At 46.7% G+C, this 19,220-nt stretch overlaps 1 protein-coding gene across 4 annotated transcripts in view; it reads left to right on the top strand.

Annotated features, from left to right (window-relative positions):
* PSD2 (pleckstrin and Sec7 domain containing 2) overlaps positions 1-19,220 on the top strand; it is a 58,684-nt gene that overhangs the window by 29,961 nt on the left and 9,503 nt on the right. For 3 of the 4 annotated variants that reach the window (XM_049708074.1, XM_049708073.1, XM_049708071.1), the window contains exons 8-14: positions 650-712; positions 14,606-14,694; positions 15,784-15,827; positions 16,907-17,097; positions 17,269-17,339; positions 17,770-17,927; positions 18,848-18,992. In XM_049708074.1, the coding sequence (XP_049564031.1) occupies positions 650-712; positions 14,606-14,694; positions 15,784-15,827; positions 16,907-17,097; positions 17,269-17,339; positions 17,770-17,927; positions 18,848-18,992 (761 nt within the window). Of the gene's footprint in view, positions 1-649; positions 713-14,604; positions 14,695-15,783; positions 15,828-16,906; positions 17,098-17,268; positions 17,340-17,769; positions 17,928-18,847; positions 18,993-19,220 lie in introns of all 4 variants that reach the window. The other variant, XM_049708072.1, reaches the window with a different exon arrangement.

Raw genomic sequence — 19,220 nt, 5'->3', positions numbered from 1 at the left:
CCGCTCAAGAAGCATCAGTGAATGAACAATGGCAGGTGGCATGGGGACTGTCTGCTGGAAAAGGAACCTCCCAACTGCCCCGCCCGTTGTCACTCCCTGTGCCTGAAAGTCCTCCATCCTGGAGTCAGTCCTTTGGGTCCTCATTCTCAGTGGTGCCCTGTCGCAATGCTGATTGTTGGTGTGGTGGGAGTCCTGGTGTGGAAGTCTGGGTTGGGGTCCTCTTAAGTGCAGGACTTGTCCTGTGGATGGACCTGAGTCCCAGGAACTGGGGGACTAGGCTGGTTATTAGAGGAGACACGGGCCATGGAAGGGATGTAGCCCGGGACCCAGAGCCATTCCTGGGTCTGAGATTCAAGGTGAGTTTGGCCACAGCAGGCAGGAATCTGGGTTAGAACAGGCCCAGGGTGGTCTGGTCACCTCTGAGGGAGGGGTTGGTCCTGACCTGGGGCGAGTGAGTGACTCTGATGCTGTAATGGGGGTGGGACACAGAGCATCACGCAGGCCCTGGGCCCTGATGTATGGTTGGCAGGTGGCTGGCCTCTTCTTGTCTCCAAGGCCTCCAGGCTGGCTCTGACAGGAGGCAGGTGGGAGCCTGGGGTTGGGAAAGAGCTGGGTGCTCATGCTGAGGGTGCCACCGTCTCTGATTTAGATGGGATCCACACGCTCACCTGTGCCCTGATGCTTCTCAACACGGACCTGCACGGACATGTGAGTTGGGGAGGCAGGGAGTGGGTGTGTCCTCTCACTGATTCATCCCGAGTTGTCCAAGGGCCGGTCCTTTCTCCAGCCCCCTTCCCGAGACCTCCTGCTCGCTGGCCAGTGTTTCTTTAGCAGACCTGGGAGTTGGGCAGCTTGGCTTCTAGACTTGGCTCTGCCCTAGTTTTATCCACTTGAGATCTGCCTGGGTCCCTGCCCCCAAGCAGGGCAGTAAGAACAACTGAGGCACATGGGAATTTAGGATGTGCTAAATAAGACATGTGCCCCTAGCCATGTCCATGCCAGACATTGCTAAAAGATCACACGTTCTTCCTGCCCCTTGTGCTGTAAGCCTGAGTGCAGCCCTGTTGAAGTGCCATGCCCCAGGCAGCCCCTTCCGGTCAACATCTACCAACTGGTAGATCACCCTCAAGAGGCATTCTCCTCACGCACCCCTCACCTCCCCGCCCTGACTAGGCAAACAGAGAAGTGACAGGTGGGTGCCCCGGGCTGTGAGCCTGTGTCTGGTCTGGGATCTGGGCATCTCAGTGCTGCTCGTGGCTCAATAATTCCTTCTTCTTTCCTCTCTGTGCTCCGGGGACCCCCTCTTTGGGCTCTCTTGCCCTCTCTCAGGTGGTAAGTGTAGCTGGTGGTCTGCATGCCCTGTAAGCCTAGACCCCATCTCCACGTTCCCCTTCTGTGTCCCACATCACCTCATCTGGCCCACTGATCACTGCCCCGTCATTGCTCACCCCATGGTGGTCAGAACCCCTCTGTTGGGTTGGGGATATTTCAGTGACTCGTGGGGACAACAGGCCAGCACATCTGGTTCCAAAGTTAACCAGGAAAGTCCAGGACATGTAGGGTGGAAGAAAGACGTGGGATAGGTCCAACTTCAGATCCTACTCTTGCCTCCAGGTGGTACCTCTGTGACCCTGGGCAAGACAGTAGCCTTCTCGGCGTCTCAGGTTCTACATCTGTGAGGTGGAAATAATGATTTTGCCCATAGCATCCTGGGGAGGCCTGAGAGAGGGAGGTATCACCAAGTGTCAGGGTCTGGTACTTAGTAAGGATTTATTATTTAATATTATTATGAATAATTATATTATACATTATAACAATATATTATAATAATATTTTATACAATGTATTATAGCAATATATTACAATAATATTATAATATTATTGCACAGTAATAACAATAATCACATGTATTATTAATATTAAAATTTAAATAATAGAGAGCCCAAAGCCCCAGCCTGTAGATCCCTGGAAGATCAAGAAGGTGAAGTGCCCCGCCTGATGGCAGCCTGAGCAAGCGTGGGCACACTGGGGTGCCTGGCCTGGGGAGAGTGAGAGCCTCGCGGACCTCGGCACAAAGAGTAGTTGTGTGACAACTTTGGTTATGTCCGCCTGGGCTGTCAGCCTGGGTGTGGAACAGGAGAGAAGACGTGTGTATTCCATGGGAATATCACCAGAGCAAATGCCCATTAACGGGTTGACGTTCCCCCAAGACTGCTTACTGTTTGTTTACGGAGAGCAGGTGTTGCTGGCTTACCTTAAAAGGAGCTTTAAGCACACCCCTCGTCTCCCCATCCCCACCCTTGGCGGGGCCAAGGGCCATCTCAGGACCCAGTCACTCCTGTGCCAGCCCTGGATGCCTCTCCCCCTGGCTGAGAGCTGCTAACAAGGGCAGCAGTCAGTGAACCCTGGGTCGAGAATACTCTCGAGCTTGGTGGGACTTAGCTGCCCATGGCACCACCTTAATGCCCACAGCTGAAGAGAAACATCACCACCTTCGTAGATCAGAAGCGGGTGGGGCACGATTGATCATATTTGCAGCCAGCAGACATTGAGGATCCCGTCTCTCTCTTGAGGCGGCATTGCAAAACATCAAAAGCAAGCGTTCTGGCTTGGAGTCCTCTGTATTTCTCCACACAATAGCTTGTGACCTGGAGTGAGTTATTTACTTCCCTAAACCTCAGTTTCCCCATCAGAAAGTCCCTGTAAGACTTAAGGAGACAGCACTTGGAAAGTGCTTAGCCCAGGGCCGGGTTGTTGCAGTTACTGTGAGCTTTCCAAAGGACCCCAACGGAAGTGGCATCACCTGCTTTGTTCTTTTCCCCCTCCCTTCCTGCTCTCATTCTTCTGCTCTTTGACAGAGACTGAGTGTCTGGTGGAAGGTGGGGATCTCAGGAATGTGGGGCCTGCTAGGGCCTCCAGAAATAGCTCTGGTTAGAGCAGGAGGCAGTACAGGGACTGGCAGATGGAGTAGGTGCACCTCTTCAGATGGACACAGCCTGGTGGAGGGATCTGGAGGACTTTCTGTAGGAGGGGCGTTTGGACTCTAGGGGCTCAGCACCTTCTGTGTTCCATAAAAGGAAGGAAAGAGAACCCCTGCCTCAGGATGCCTACCTTCTAGTTAGAGGAGATAGAAAATAAAGAAGTAAACAAGTGATTAAAGCAGTGATAGGTCTGTGAAGGGAATAAACAGGAGGGTGTGTTGGGGCTGGACTGGGGGTCAGGGAAGGTGTCTCAGAGGAGGCACGGTTGGGGCAGAGACCTGGAGGATGAGCAGCAGCCAGCCATGGAAAGACCAGGGACAAAGCCTTCCAGGCAGAAGGACCAGTGGGGCTGGTTTCCACCTTTTGGCTATTGTGAACAGTGCTATGAACACACATGTACAGGTTTTTAAAAATTTAAAAATTAAAATTTTTATTTTAATTTTTTAATTGAATGAAAAATTCTTTAAGTTCTATAGTACTTTACAATTTTCAAAAGTTTCACACACATGATTTCATATAATCTCATAATAACCCTTTTTCTTCCTACCGTATATTGCCCCTCGCCCTTCCTGGTAATCACTGGTTTGTTCTCTATATCTGTGAGTCTGCTTCTTTTTTGTTTTATTCACTGATTTGTTGTATTGTTTAGAGTCCACATATAAGTGATATTATATAGCATTTGTCTTTCTCTGTCTGACTGATTTTACTTAGCATAAGTTTTTGTTTGAGCATCTGTTTTTAATTCTTTTGAGTGTGTACCTAAGTAGTGGATTGCTGGGTCTGATGGTAATTCTATGTTTAACTTTTGGTGGACAGTAAAACTGTCCATAGTGGCTGTTGTTAGAGTCCAGGTGGGAGATGATGGTGGCTGGGGCAGACAGGGCAGTGAACATGGAGAGAAGGGACAGATGACGGAGACCAGTTGAGGGTGAGCCTGACAGGACGCGCTGATGGGGCTGATCAGGGAAAGAGAGGAGTAAGGATGGCTTCAGCATCTGGCTGGATGGGGGTGCTGTTTCCTGAGATGTAGAAGGAACTTCTGTGGGTGGGTGGAGGGCGTGGTGAGTGGGAGAGCTGGGGCTCAAGTCCCATTTGTGACATATTGTGTTTGAGATGCCTACTGGACATGAACATGGGGATGCCAAGGAGCTGGTGGGATAAACGAATCTGGGATGCAAGAGAGAGATGGGGTGAGGAGGTCATTGTCATCCTGGTGGAATGAAAGCCATGGGACTGGCTGAGTGCCTCAGGGAGAGAGGCAGGCTGGTGACCTCGTCCCAGGGCATGGCCTTATTTAAAGGTCAAGCAGAGCAGCAGGAGGGGCTTTGAAAGCAGCCATGGAGATGAGAGGAAAACCAGGAATGTGCAGTGTCTCAGAGGCCAAGAGAAGAAAGTGTCTCAAGGAGAAAGGAGTGGCCAACTGCATAAAAGGCTGCCATGAGGTCAAGAAAGATGTCAACAGAAAAATGACCATTGAGGTTGGAATGCCCATCGGTGGGTCATTATCACTGGATGGTCAAGGTCATTGGAGACCTTCACAACAGCACTTTAGGTGGAGTGGAGAAGACAAATGCCAGGCTGGAGTGGGTGGAGATGAGGATAGGAGGGGAGCAAGTGGAGGATGTGGAGAATTCTTTTGTGGTATTTGGCTTTGAGTGGGCTCCTGAAATGAGCCACTGGCTGGAGGGGTCTAGGAGGAACTCTTTCAAATCTGACTAGGGCATGTGTGTATGTCAGTAGTATCCACTAAGCAGGCAAGGAGAAACTGATGATGCAAGAGAGAGAAGGGAAAATCGAAGCTTTCCTTGAGATGAGCAACAGAGCATAGGTGGAGTGTGGCCTTAGCTGGGAGTAGGGAAAGCTCATTCCCCATGACAGAGTGAGCTGGAAGGGGAGGATGTCAGAGGAGGGTAATTTTTTTTTTTTTTTTTTTTTTTTTTTTGCGGTACGCGGGCCTCTCACTGTTGTGGCCTCTCCCGTTGCGGAGCACAGGCTCCGGATGTGCAGGCTCAGCAGCCATGGCTCACGGGCCCAGCCGCTCTGCGGCATGTGGGATCTTCCTGGACTGGGGCACGAGCCTGTGTCCCCTGCATCGGCAGGCAGACTCTCAACCACCGCACCACCAGGGAAGCCCAGAGGAGGGTGATTTTAACCTCCAGACAAGAGAAGGTGGGAGCTTGGGTTAGAATTGGAGATGGAGACAAGGAGAGGTACTAAAAATGTGTTTTGAAAAAAAATAAATAAATAAAAATGTGTTTTGGATGTGCAGTCACTAGCACTGGTTAATGGAGTGAACGCTGGGGTGAGGGAGGGAGAAGCATCTAGGCTGAGGCCAGTAGAGGGGGGAGGAGATGGATGGGAGAAACTGTGCCATGAGCTTTCAAGCTGAAACAAAGATAAGTTGTTTTTCAAGAAAAGCTTAATTTCTCTCAAACTTGGGTTGCCTGAAGGTTAGCAGTGGGAGTGCTGGGGAGGTGGGTTGGTGCTGGATGGTGGAGGACTGGACAGATGCAGGGGTTGGGATACTATTCTGAAGACTGGGGGCGGGGGGTCCTGCCCATTCTCAGATGGCATCTGAGAGCCATCTGAGCATCATACAAGAACTTTAAAGGAGCACTGAGTACAACTCAGGTTTAGTCTAGATTTGCAAATAGTGATGAGGGTTTCCCTGCCCATGGGACTTGCAATTGGCCCCTCTCCTTGACATCTACTTTCTTTCTTCTTGGCCTGTCTGATTCTGCTCTTGGGGAGAGGCTTAAAGACAGGCTGGGATTGTTCTGACCCCCAGGCTGTGCAGGCAGGTCACGCCAGACCAGTGGAAAAGGCCTTGGAATGGGGCTGTGGCCAGGCCAACCATAACTCTTTTCTGACTGGAGACAGAGGCTGTGGGAACAGTTTTGGGGGTCAAGGCAGCAGGGAGGCCCTTTTTATCCAAATGGTGGTAGGAGGAAGGGAGGAACTGGGAACTTGGAGGCCCCAAATCATCCATGTCAGTTTGCCTTTGGAGTTTCTGGACACACGTCTTTTCCTTCTCTCTTTCCCTTTTTCTCTCCCTTCCTTCCTTCCTTCCCCTTCCTTCCTTCCTTCCTTCCTTCCTTCCTTCTTTCTTTCTTTCCCTTCCTTCCTTTCTCTTTCTCTCTCCCTTTCTTCCTTTCCTTTCCTTCCCTTCCCTTCCTTTCCCTTCCCTTCCCTTCTCTCTTTCTTTTTCTTTTCTGGTACATGTCTTTTTGCCTGGTTATTGTTGTTATTTTATTTTAAATCAGGTAATTTACCCAATATGATTTCACTTTTTTGCAGTTGATTATCTTACTTTCCCATCCAGAGAGAGACTGATTTTAGTAGATGAAAGTGTATTCTGCAGTTGTTGGTTGTAATGTTCTATGTGTTGATAAGGTCAAGTCTTTTAACTGTGTTGTAAAAATCTTGTATATCCTTAATGCTTTTTTTATTATGGTAAAATATACAAGACATAAATTTACCATTTTATCCAGCTTGAGGTGTACAATTCAGTGGAATTAAGTACATTCACACGGTGTGCAACCATCACCACTCTCTTGTTCCAGAACTTTTTCATCACCCCAAGAGGAAACCCCATACCCATTCGCAGTCACTCCCCATTCTCTCCTTCCTCCAGCCCCTGGCAACCACTAATTTGTTTTCTGTCTCTATGGACTTGCCTATTCTGGATATTTAATGTGGATGGAATCATATAGTATGTAGCCTTTTGTATCTGGCTTCTTTCACTTAGTGTAATGTTTCCAAGGTTCATCCATGTCATAGCATGTGTCATAATTTCATTTGTTTTTATGGCCGAATAATATTCCGTTGAATGGATGTACCACATTTTGTGTATCCATTTGTCTTTTAGTGAATGTTTGGATTGTTTCCACCATTTCGATATTGTGAATAGTGTTACTCTGAACATTTGTGTACAAGTTTTTGTTTGAACACCTGTTTTCGATTCCTAGGAGTAGACCAGCTGCATCTTATGGTAATTCTATGTTTAACTTTTTGAGAAACTGTGAAACTATTTTCCATAGTGGCTAAACCATTTAAAATTCCCGCTAGTAATGTATAAGGGTTTCAATGTATTCACCTCCTTGCCAACACTTCTTTTCTTTTCTTTCTTTGTTTTCTTTTTTAATGATAGCTGTTCTAGTGGGTATGAAGTGGTATCTCATTTTGGTTTTAATGTGCATCTCCCTAGTGACTAATGATATTGAGCATATTTTCATGTGCTTGTGGCCATTTGTTTATCTTCTCTGGTGAAATGCCTATTCAGATATTGATACTTTGCCCATTTTGGGGGGTTTTATAATTTTTATTTAAAGTTGAAAAAAAATTAAAAATTGTGGTAAAATATGCATTACATAAAATTTACCATCCTCACCATTTTTATATGTATAGGTCAGTAGTATTAAGTCTATTCACATTGTTGTGCAACCAGTCTTCAGAACTTTTTCATCTTCTCAAACTGAAACTCTGTATCCATTGAACAACTCCCCATTCCCTGCCCCCCAGCCCTTGGCAACCACCATTCTACTTTTTGTCTTTGTGAATTTTACTACTCTACATACCTCATATAAGTGGAATCACACAGAATTTGTTTCTGTGGCTGGCTTATGTCACTTAGCATAATATCCTCAAGGTTCATCCATGTTGTAGCATGCATCAGAATTTCCTTCCTTTTTCAGGCTGAATACTATTACACTGTATGTATATACCACATGTTGTGTATCCTTTCATCTGCTCATGGACATTTGGGCTGCTTGCATCATTTGGCTACTGTGAATAGTGCTGCTATGAACATGGGTGTGCAAATATTTCTTTGAGACTCTGCTTTTAATTCTTTTGGGCATATACCCAGAAGTAGTATTGCTGGATCATATGGTGATGTTATTTTTCACTTTTTGAGAAACAACCATGCTGTTTTCCATAATGATTGCACCATTTTACATTCACACCAGCAGTGCACAAAGTTTCCAGTTTCTCTACCTCCTTACCAACATTTGTTATTTTCTGCTTTTTGATAATAGCCAAGTTATATCTTATTATAGTTTTAATCTGCATTTACCAAATGATTAGTAATCTTGAGCATCTTTTCATATACTTATTGATCATTTGTATATCTTCTTTGGAGAAATGTCTATTTAAATCTTTTGCTTTTCTTTAATTGGGTTGCTTGTGTTTTTGTTGTTGAGTTGTAAGAGTTCTTTATTCTAAATGCTATACTCTTATCAGATATATGGTTAGAAAAAATTTTCCCTTTTTATAGATTGTCTTTTCATTCTCTCAATAGTGTCTTTTGGGGCACAAAAGTTTTAAATTTTGATGCAATCCAGTTTATCTATTTTTTCTTTTGTTGCTTGTGCTTTTGGTGTCATATCTAAGAAAGCATTGCTAAATACAAGGTCATGAAGATTTAGCCCTATGTTTTCTTCTAAGAGTTTTATGGTGTTGGCTCTTATGTTAGATCTTTGATCCATTTGGAGTTACTTTTTGTATATGGTGTGAGATAAGGGTCCAACTTCATTCTTTTGCTGTGGATATTCAAATTTCCCAGCACATTTGTCCCAGCACCATTTGTTGAAGAGACTATTCTTTCCCCATTGGATGGTCTTGGTACACTTGTCAAAAATCAGTTGATCATAGCATTACAATTTATAAATGTATCCAAGTAACACAGTGTAGGGACTTCCCTGGTGGTCCAGTGATTAAGACTCCATGCTCCCAGTGCTGGGGGCATGGGTTTGATCCTTGGTCGGGGAACTGAGATCTGACGTGCTGCATGGTGTGGCCCCGCTGCAAAAAACACCAACAACAGAAAAACAAAGTAACACAGTGTACACCTTAAACTTACACAACGTTACATGTCAGATTTACTCAATTAAAAAATTCAATTGACCACAGATGTATGGGTTTATTTCTGGAGTCTTAATTCTATGCCACTGATGTATATATCTATTCTCATGCCAGTGTCCCACTGTTTTGATTAGTCTAGCTCTGTAGTAAGTTTTGAAATCAGAAAGTGTTCTTTTCCAAGATTGTTTTGGCTATTGGGATCCCTTACAATTCCATATGGATTTGAGGATAAGCTTTTACATTTCTGCAAAAAAGGCCATTGGGATTTTGATAGAAATTGTATTGAATCTGTAGATCAATTTGTGAAGTATTACCATCTTAACTATATTAAGTCTTCCAGTCCATGAACACAGGATGTTTTTATATTTATTTATATCATTAATTTCTTTCAGCAACCTTTTTTAGTTGTCAATGTACAAGTCTTTCACCTCCTTGGTTAAATTTGTTTCTGAGTACTTTATTCCTTTTGATGCTACTGTAAATGGAATTTTTTTCTTAATTTCATTTTATGATTGTTCATTACTAACATATAGAAATGTAATTGATTTTATATGTTGATTTTATATCTTGCAACTTTACTGAATTTGTGCATTAGCTCTAATAGTTTTTTGGTGGGTTCTTTAGGATTTTCTGTATATGAGATCATTTCATCTGTGAATAGAGATAATTTCACTTCTTTCTTTCTAATTTGGGGGACTTTTATTTTTCTTGTCTAATTGCTCTGGCTAGAACTTCTAGTACAATGTTGAATAGAAATGGGGGAAATGGGTATTCTTGCCTTTTCCTGATCTTAGGGGGAAAGCTTTCAGTCTTTCACCAGAGTGTGTGATGTTAGCTGTGGGTTTTTCATAAATGCCTTTTATCACGTTGAGGAAGTTCTCTTCTATTCCTAGTTTGTTGAGTGTTTTTTCCATGAAAGAAGTGTTGAATCTTGCCAAATGCTTTTTCTGCACCAATTGAAATGATCATGTGTTTTACCCCCCTTCTTTCTGTTAATGTGCTGTATTATGTTAATAGATTTTTAAAAAATATTTATTTATTTTTGGCTGCGTTGGGTCTTTGTTGCTACGCGGGGGCTTTCTTTCGTTGAGGTGAGTGGGCTTATTGAGGTGGCTTCTCTTGCTGGGGAGCACGGACTCTAGGCGGGCGGGCTTTAGTACTTGTGGCTCACGAGCTCTAGAGCGCAGGCCCAGTAATTGTGGCGCACGGGCTTAGTCACTCCGCGGCATGTGGGATCCTCCCAGACCAGGGCCTGAACCCATGTCCCCTGCATTGGCAGGAGGACTCCCAACCACTGTGCCACCAGGGAAGCCCCTGTTAATAGATTTTTATATGTTGAACTACCCTTGCATTCCTGGGATGTATTCCACTTGGTCATGATATATAATCCTTTATTTATTTATTTTTTTTTTAGAGTGATATCTTCCCACCCAACTATTTTATTTATTTATTATTATTATGTTTTAGATGTTGGGGGTAGGAGTTTATTAATTAATTAATTTATTTTTGCTGTGTTGTGTCTTCGTTTCTGTGCGAGGGCTTTCTCTAGTTGTGGCAAGCGGGGGCCGCTCTTCATCGCGGTGCGCGGGCCTCTCACTGTCGTGGCCTCTCTTGTTGCAGAGCACAGGCTCCAGATGCGCAGGCTCAGTAGTTGTGGCTCACGGGCCTAGTTGCTCTGCGACATGTGGGATCCTCCCAGACCAGGGCTTGAACCCGTGTCCCCTGCATTAGCAGGCAGATTCTCAACCACTGTGCCACCAGGGAAGCCCCTATAATCCTTTTTTAAAAAATAAATTTATTTATTTATTTACTTTTGGCTGCATTGGGTCTTCGTTGCTGCGTGCAGGCTTTCTCTAGTTGTGGTGAGTGGGGGCTGCTCTTTGTTGTGGTGTGTAGGCTTCTCATTGTGGTGGCTTCTCTTGTTGCGGAGCATGTGCTCTAGGTGCACAGGCTTCAATAGTTGTGGCACGTGGGCTCAGTAGTTGTGCCTTGCGGGCTCTAGAGTGCAGGCTCAGTAGTTGTGGTGCACAGGCTTAGTTGCTCCGCGGTATGTGGGATCTTCCTGGAACAGGGCTCGAACCCGTGTCCCCTGCATTGGCAGGTGGATTCTTAACCACTGGGCCACTAGGGAAGTCCATAATCCTTTTAATATGCTGCTGTTTGCTAGTGTTTTTTTGAGGGTTTTTACATTTATATTTATAGGGGATACTGTTCTATAGTTTTATTTTCTTGTGATTTCTTTGTCTGGTTTTGGTATCAAGGTAATGCTGGCCTTATAGAATGAGTTAGGAAGTGTTCCCTCTTTTTCAATTTTTGTTCCCTCAAATTTTCAATTTAAGAAGTATTGGTGTTAATTTTTCTTTAAATGTTTGGTAAACTTCACTGGTGAAGCCATCTGGTCTTAGACTTTTCTTTTGTGCGGTTTTTGATTACTGATTGAATCTCTACTTCTTTTTAGGTCTATTCAGATTTCCTATTTTTGCTTGAGCCAGTTTTGGTAGCTTGTGTGTTTCTAGGAATTTGTTTATTTTATCTAGGTTTTCTAATTTGTTGGCATTAATTAATTGATTGTATTTAACAAATTAATTGCTTAGTATTTTTGTTCTTGTTACTGAGAAAGCAGTGTTAAAAATCTCCAACCAAGATTGTGAATGTCTTTCTCTTTTTAGTTCTGTCAATTTTTGTCTTTTATTTTTGTTTTTTTTGGTACGCAGGTCTCTCACTGTTGTGGCCTCTCCCGTTGCGGAGCACAGGCTCCGGACGCGCAGGCTCAGTGGCCATGGCTCACGGGCCCAGCCGCTCCGCGGCATGTGAGATCTTCCCAGACCGGGGCACGAACCCGTGTCCCCTGCATCGGCAGGTGGACTCTCAACCACTGCGCCACCAGGGAAGCCCCTGTCTTTTATTTTTTGAGACTGTGTTATTAGGTGCATACAAATTTAGGATGCTTATATCTTCTGGTAGATTGACCCTTTTATCATTATGAGATGTCTCTATTTCTAGTAGTGCTTCTTGCCTTTAAGTCTATTTTGTCAGTTATTAGTGTAGTTATACTGGAGTTCTTTTGCTAGTGTTTGCATGTATATCTTTTTTCTATCCTTTTTCCAAGATTTCTGTCCCTTTATATTTAAGAGGTGTCTATTCATCTTTGCCTTTAATTGTACCATTTAATGAATTACTAATATATTTGAGTTCAAACATACCAGGTTACTCTTTGTTTTCTCTTTGACTCATCTGGTCTATATTGCTTTTTGTTTTTCTCCTTTCTTGCCTACTTTTGGATTATTTAAGTATTTTTTAGAATTCCGTTTTCCCCTGTTAGCTTGTTAGTTGTGAATTCTTTTAGAATTCTTTTTGTGGTTTGCAATATGCATCCCTGACTTATTAAAGTACTTTTTACCACATCCTGGGAAATGAAATAACCTTAAAATGCCTGAACTTAATTTATTTGTCTTCTCAACTTACATACTACTGTTATCATCCTTTTAAATATTATATCTCTTTCTATATTTTATTCCCCAGAGAACGTTATTATTGTTATTTTGCACAGTCAATATTCATTTAGACTTAGCTACCCGTTTTTTTTTTTTTTTTTCTGTACGTGAGCTTCTAACTGTTGTGTCCTCTCCCGTTGCGGAGCACAGGCTCCGGACGCGCAGGCTCAGCGGCCATGGCTCACAGGCCCAGCCGCTCCGCGGCATGTGGGATCTTCCCGGACTGGGGCACAAACCTGCGTCCTCTGCATTGGCAGGCAGACTCTCAACCACTGCGCCACCAGGGAAGCCCTTAGCCACCCTTTTTGTTGCTCTTCATTCCTTTCTGCTTCTCCATGCTTCCATCTGACATAACTTTCCTTTTGTCTGAAGAATTTCCTTCCTTTCTTAATTTCAGATGTTTTGCTGAAGTATGACCAGAGTGTTTCCCAGGGCCCCTTGTCCTTGGTGGGCCCTGAATTCCAATTTTTGTTCTCTAGTCCTATTGACCACTCAGTTGCTCACCCTTTTGGCCACTGCTTGAGAATTGACAAATGCTTCAAAGAGGAAAGCTGCTCCTAGTCAGCCTCACCACCTCCATGTTTCCCTTATTTGCAGGACCTTTAGCCTTGAAGTCCTCATTGCTCTTATATTTCTCCAGTGTCTTCACATAGATGTTTTATTAATATTTTGACCAGCAGTTGTTTCTGATGGGAAGGTTCATCTGCAATAAGATAGTCTGTCATTACTAGGATTGGAAATCTTGCCTGGTTATTTTTTGATTTTGCACCCCTGACTGATGGCTGGGGAATGTTCAGTGTTTGTGGAACTCAGGCAGTATTATCAACATTACCCTCATACTCCTCAATTACGAATGTACACATAAATGACTATATACATGTATACATAATACATATATGTACATGTAAAATATACACATAGACTTATGAAACATACTATATTAAGGCACACATAGGTCATTTCTCCTTAACCCTTTGGGAAAGGTATAGAAAATTCTTGCTTGCCAGCTACTTATAAAGCTTTCTATCATTGTTTTCTGAATTATTTTCTGTGGTGTGTGAATGTCCCACATGATGTTAATAGAATCTTTGCTAAAATGGTGCCAAGGTCAATAAATTTGAGACACTGTACGTGGAATCCTCTCCTTGGAGGTTCTTAACACACAGAAGCACATTAAAAACTCTGAAACATATAAACTTATTTGATTATGAAATCCTTTCCTGGGGGGAATTCCTATTCCCATCTGTAGGTGAATCTTGGGAACCACTGCCTTATAGCAAACCTAAATCCACAAAATCCTACACCAGTAAATATCTAGTGTTCAAGGGTCTTCGTCTTCTCAAAGGTGAAGGGCCACCAGCATTTCCTCAAATGTGGACACTGCAGGTCTGAAAGTATGCACATCAGGTGTTGGGTTTGGAGGGCTGGAGCCCCTCTTCTAATCACTGGTTAAAAAACGAAGGCAGAACTTTGGGGTACACTCATTCCCAGCTCTTTGTCTGTTTGTGCCTCCTGGAGTGAAACCATCTGCTTGGGCTCCCTTGGTCCCAGTGCAGCTCAGCGTGGGGTACCCATGTGTGTTGGTGGAAATTGATTTTTGATTCTCTTAAGACCAAACTCTCCCTCACTTCACCTACCTCTTGGAGGTCTTGCCGCCCCTCTGTACAGGTGAGAGGGTGAGACAGTTGTGACGGAATACACAGAGCTTCTGCTCAGGAGCCAAGAGGCCTGGGTTCAAGTCCTGGTGCTGTGTGACCTTGGGAGAGTTAACCATGGAGTAGCGGGTGAGAGCACGGGCTTTGGTGTCAGACACACTCAGCCCTTCTACTTCCTTGCTGTGTGATCATGGGCACGTCACTTCACCTTCCTGAACCTCAGTTTCCTTACCTGTCAAGTGGGGATAATAATAACACCCACCTCACCTTCTCTTTGTTGTGAGAAGGAAATAAGATAATGCATGTTGAGTACAATACCTGGAACATGCTAGGCACCCGGCAAATGTCAGCTATTACAATACATCATCTAACCTGACTCCTTCATCCGGGTTTGAGGAGAACCCCGACCTCTCATGACGCTTGAGGATCAAATAGAATCTTGAATGTGAAAAAGAGTTTTGTAAACTCTTGGGAGACAAAGGGAAATCCAGGCAGTCTTTTTTCATTACTGCCCTTGATGCTGCCTCATCCCTTCTGGCCGGGCAGGGCAGGGTGTGGGGACCACACCAACCACCATCCCTACTCTCAGGCAGAACCATTTCTCCATTACAGAACATTGGCAAGAAGATGTCCTGCCAGCAGTTCATTGCCAACTTGGACCAGCTGAATGACGGACAAGACTTTGCCAAAGACCTGCTGAAGGTATAAATTGCTAAGGGTCCCCATGGCCCCAGCTGTGTCCGGGGTGGGTGGAGAGGAGAGAGGTTTCTGCCCACTAAATCCTGATGGTCCAGATTCCTAATTCTGGGGTCAGGGTCGTGATGACTTTGGGACAGAGGTAGAGACCATCCAGCTCAACATGTGACTGTTATGTGTTCCCTGAGTTAGGCAAAGGGGTAGGCTCTGTGAGATTTGTTTTTAGTGCTCCACTATCATTATTGCTGTCATGGTAATCCTCAAACTTGCCACCCATTGTCACAGCTGCTGCCACCATCACCACCACCTTTATCACCACTACCACCTTCACCACCACCATCATTATCATTACCACAGGGAAAAGCCCACTCATTCTTTCAACATCACCAGGAATCTAATTTTCTTTTGAGGCTGAAGCCCAAGGTGGAACTCTGGCCTTTCAAGCCCTGTCAGTTCTCCACCTTGGAGGAAGAGGAGCAGGTTTCTGGGGGGTAGATGATGAGTTCAGTTTTAGACAGTGAGTTAGGGGGACCTGATGATATCAGGTGGGCAGTTGAATAGTGAGTCCGGAGGTCAAAAAATAAACATTGCCTCCATTGCTGTTCTTACCATAATTATGTTCTTCACTGTCAGGAAGCACTTAAGAGTGTTTTTGTAAGTAAGATCAAATAATCCCAGTCCCTTCACTCACCTACTCCCTGTCTACTCATCCACCCATCTACCCATCCTCCCATCCACCCACCCACCCTGCAACTCAATCATTCACCTGCCCATACACCCACCCATTCACCCATCACCCACACATACACTCCTACACAGTCCCCTATATACACTCCACATCCACTCACCCATTTCCCTGCCCATTCACCTACCTACCAACCCATACACCCACTCACCCTCAAGGCTATCCAATCATCTAAAAACGAATCCACCCACCCACCCGCCATTTATTCACCCATCCAATAAATACGTGTGAATCAAATAGCTACTTTGTCCCACTGGCTGAAAAGATGCTCCCTCACCACATCCACATTGCTAGATGGAGATTTCTTTGACAGTTCGTTGAACTCTCTCTCTTTTTTCCCCCTCTTCCAGACCCTTTACAACTCCATCAAGAATGAAAAGCTGGAATGGGCCATGTGAGTAGTGCCCATGGGCACAGGTATGGGGAGACTGAATTACGGGGAGGGGGGAGGGGGAGTGGCTGGGGGTACCGGGAAGTCACGCCGGTTACTCTCCATGGTGCTGATTTCTCCCACCCAGGGCCCTGGTGCCCCCTGGCCAGCTGGCCAGCTCCTGGTGTTGAGTTCCCCTTTGGGTTTGTTTTCTGTCTTGATAAAAAGTGTGCAATGTTTACAGCTATGGAAGAGATGGAACTGTGAGTTTAGTTTCATGATGTTCACCACAGGTTTTCTGTTCAGGGGATATTGCCACTACTCCCAATGATGAGAGCTCTTTCCCCTCGGGGAGGTAGGCAGGCATGAGCTATGAGTCCCTTTACAACTCCAGTAATCTGACCAGGTTGAGGTGGTGATGCTGTTGCCAATGGGGAGAGGTGAATGCCCCCTAACTTCTTCCCCTGTGAGGGCAGTGAGACCTGGAGGTGCCCAGCCTTCTGGAAAGAGGTGTGGTGACCTTGCTGATTGGGGAGACTAACAGCCTCCTGAGGAAAGTTGCCACTCCACTGGGGAGTTGCTGTACTCCCCAGGGCAGCCTGGGTCTTTGGGTCCACGAAGAGGTCCCAGGCAGGGATTGTTAGGAACCCCAACCCAGCTGGGGAGAGCTGGCGTTCTTATACCAGGGCTCCTAGGCTGGGGAACCTAGACTTCAGAGGCCTCATCTACTGACCTTCCCTCCCTCACCATGTCCCTGGGGCTTGGGCAAGCTGGCCATAGATTACTGCTCCCTGGGGCTGGGCTTTCAGAGAGGAGAAGGAAAACAAGGAAGGAAGCCTGAAGATAGTAAGGTCTCCAGCTTTGTGATCAAGGGTGAAGATTGGAGCTTGGAGGCCAAAAATCAAAGCTCAGAGGAGAGATGTCAGAATTGAAGACTCAGGGGAGGGGACAAAGGTCTGGACCTGTGGTCTGGAACTGAAATCTCCTTATCTCTGCTCTTTACCTCTAACTGGCTTCCAAAGGAGTGTTTTGTGGGGAGAGGGCATGTTGACGTGGGGATGAGGCCTCCGTGGAGGTGGTACTCAGGCCTAGTACTTTCCTAGTGATGAAGATGAGCTGAGGAAATCACTGTCTGAGCTGGTGGATGACAAGTTTGGGACAGGCACAAAGAAGGTGACACGGATCCTGGATGGTAGCAACCCCTTCCTGGATGTCCCACAGGCTCTCAGCGCCACCACCTACAAGCATGGTGTGCTGACCCGGAAGACTCACGCCGACATGGATGGCAAGAGGAGTGGGTGTCAGGCGGGGAAGGGGCATGGGGAGGGTTGCTAGTCCAGAGGGGGTCCACAGCCCCTTGGCCACTCCTCTGGTAATGCCCATGCAGGCAGACGTGTAGGGGACACAAGGGAAGAGATATCGGGGTGGTTGGTTGTGGCCACACTACCCGTGCCCCCCTCCCCAGCGCCCCGTGGGAGGCGTGGCTGGAAGAAATTCTACGCGGTGCTCAAAGGGACCATTCTGTACCTGCAGAAGGTGAGAGACTACCCCAGAGTCCTTATCCAGAAAGGGCCAGCTCAGCCCCTGCCTTATGGTGTCCAGAGGGTCCTGGGCAGGACCTAGGGCTTAGGCAGATTCTGGGTCCTCCCCCATCAAAGGCCTTACTTGGGCCCACGAAGGGCTTTGGTGGTTTCAGGGAGGGGTCTTTTGAATGTTCAGGGGTTCAGAGGATACCCAGTATAAGGCCTGTTCAGGCTTCTGAGACCAATTGGGGAGGAGTGCCTGGTGAGTCTTGTTGGGGTGGGCATGGCATCAGAGTGGCAGCAGCTTGAATACTGGTGGGATGTACAGGGACAGAGAGAAGGAGAGCAAAAGGGAGGGACAGTGAGGGTGGAGGAAGTACGGGTCGGTAAGCCAGAGCCTGGTGATGACAGAGGCTTGCCCAACCCCTACCTGGCCTGTCCAGGATGAGTACAGGCCTGACAAAGCCCTGTCTGAGGGCGACTTGAAGAACGCCATTCGTGTGCACCATGCTCTGGCCACCAGGGCCTCCGACTACAGCAAGAAGTCCAATGTGCTGAAGCTGAAGACAGCCGACTGGAGGGTCTTCCTCTTCCAGGCACCGTAAGTAGGAGTGGGAGCACCCTCGCTCCCACCCTGGGCTCAGGACCGCCCCATCCCCTCGCCTCGTCCACCTCAGGGGAGGCGCCCTTAGCTTCCCCTGCACAGCAGCCATGAGAGTGAGTGTATCCGTAAACAGCTTGGGTCCCTCCCCATGAGCACTGGTTCTCAAGTGTGGTCCCCTCAGCATCGCCTGAAAAACCTGTTAGAAATGCAGTTTCTGTGGTCCCACCTTAGACCTCCTGAATCAAAAACGCTGGGGATGGGCCAGCAATTGTGTTTTAACAAGCCCTCTAGGTGATTCTGATGTGCACTGAAGTCCCTAAATACAGGGCAGATGGGATCTTTATCATCCTCCACTTAAAGTCGGGGGGATGGGTGCAAAAGACTCACCCTACAGTTTCTCCGTAAGACCTTCTTTCCACTCCCCTGCACTCCATCCTCCTGTGACTTGAGATTGGGGTTTCGTGTGTCAGATGAGCTTAAAAGCGGGGAGGCTGGTAAGTGAGCTCTCAGGACAGGAGTGGACGTGCCGGGCCAGGTAGTGGGGCAGGGACGAGATGGCCGAGTGGGGGTGACCAGTTGCCCAGCTGCCTCTAACAGTCCCCTGCTGGTCTCACACTCATTAGCTCCAGGCTGTTAGCTCTGAACCTGGCTGGGCAGCTTTATTTTCACATGAAAATCCAGGTCTTGCCTGGGAGCTGGGACAGAAGGGGAGCTCCCTACACAGATGTGACCAGGCCCACCCAGCCCCCATCCTGCCATCCTCCCTCACTCCTTTGCCCACTTACACGGAGGTCATCATGCCCTCTCTGTGCCAGGCTGGTGCTGGGGCCTGGGTGCTGGGTACTGGGCACTGGGTGTGGGATAGGGAGTCCTGTTGTGAGAAGCCAGTGCGCTCTCCCCTCCCGTCCTGTCCCCAGGAGCAAGGAAGAGATGCTGTCCTGGATCCTTAGAATCAACCTGGTGGCTGCCATCTTCTCGGCGCCCGCCTTCCCAGCTGCTGTCAGCTCCATGAAGAAGTTCTGTCGGCCCCTGCTGCCCTCCTGCACCACTCGCTTCTGCCAGGTACAAGCTCCTGGGATCACAGCACCACCTCCCCAGGCTGCCTCTGCGGTGCCAGGCCCCCCATTCAACAGCCCTCACCTCAGCGCCTATCCGGCGCCTGGTCCTGGGCTGAGAGACAAGCCGAAGGGGTAGATATTCTCCTCCATCTACACGGCACCCCACCCCTGTTTACAGATGGGGAGACTGAGGCCACACGCCACCCAATGGCCTGGGTGTGCCAGTGGCAGT

This window comes from Orcinus orca, chromosome 3 (assembly GCF_937001465.1).
Source record: "Orcinus orca chromosome 3, mOrcOrc1.1, whole genome shotgun sequence".
Classification (NCBI taxonomy): domain Eukaryota; kingdom Metazoa; phylum Chordata; class Mammalia; order Artiodactyla; family Delphinidae; genus Orcinus; species Orcinus orca.
This window is presented reverse-complemented; position numbering and strand designations above follow the sequence as displayed.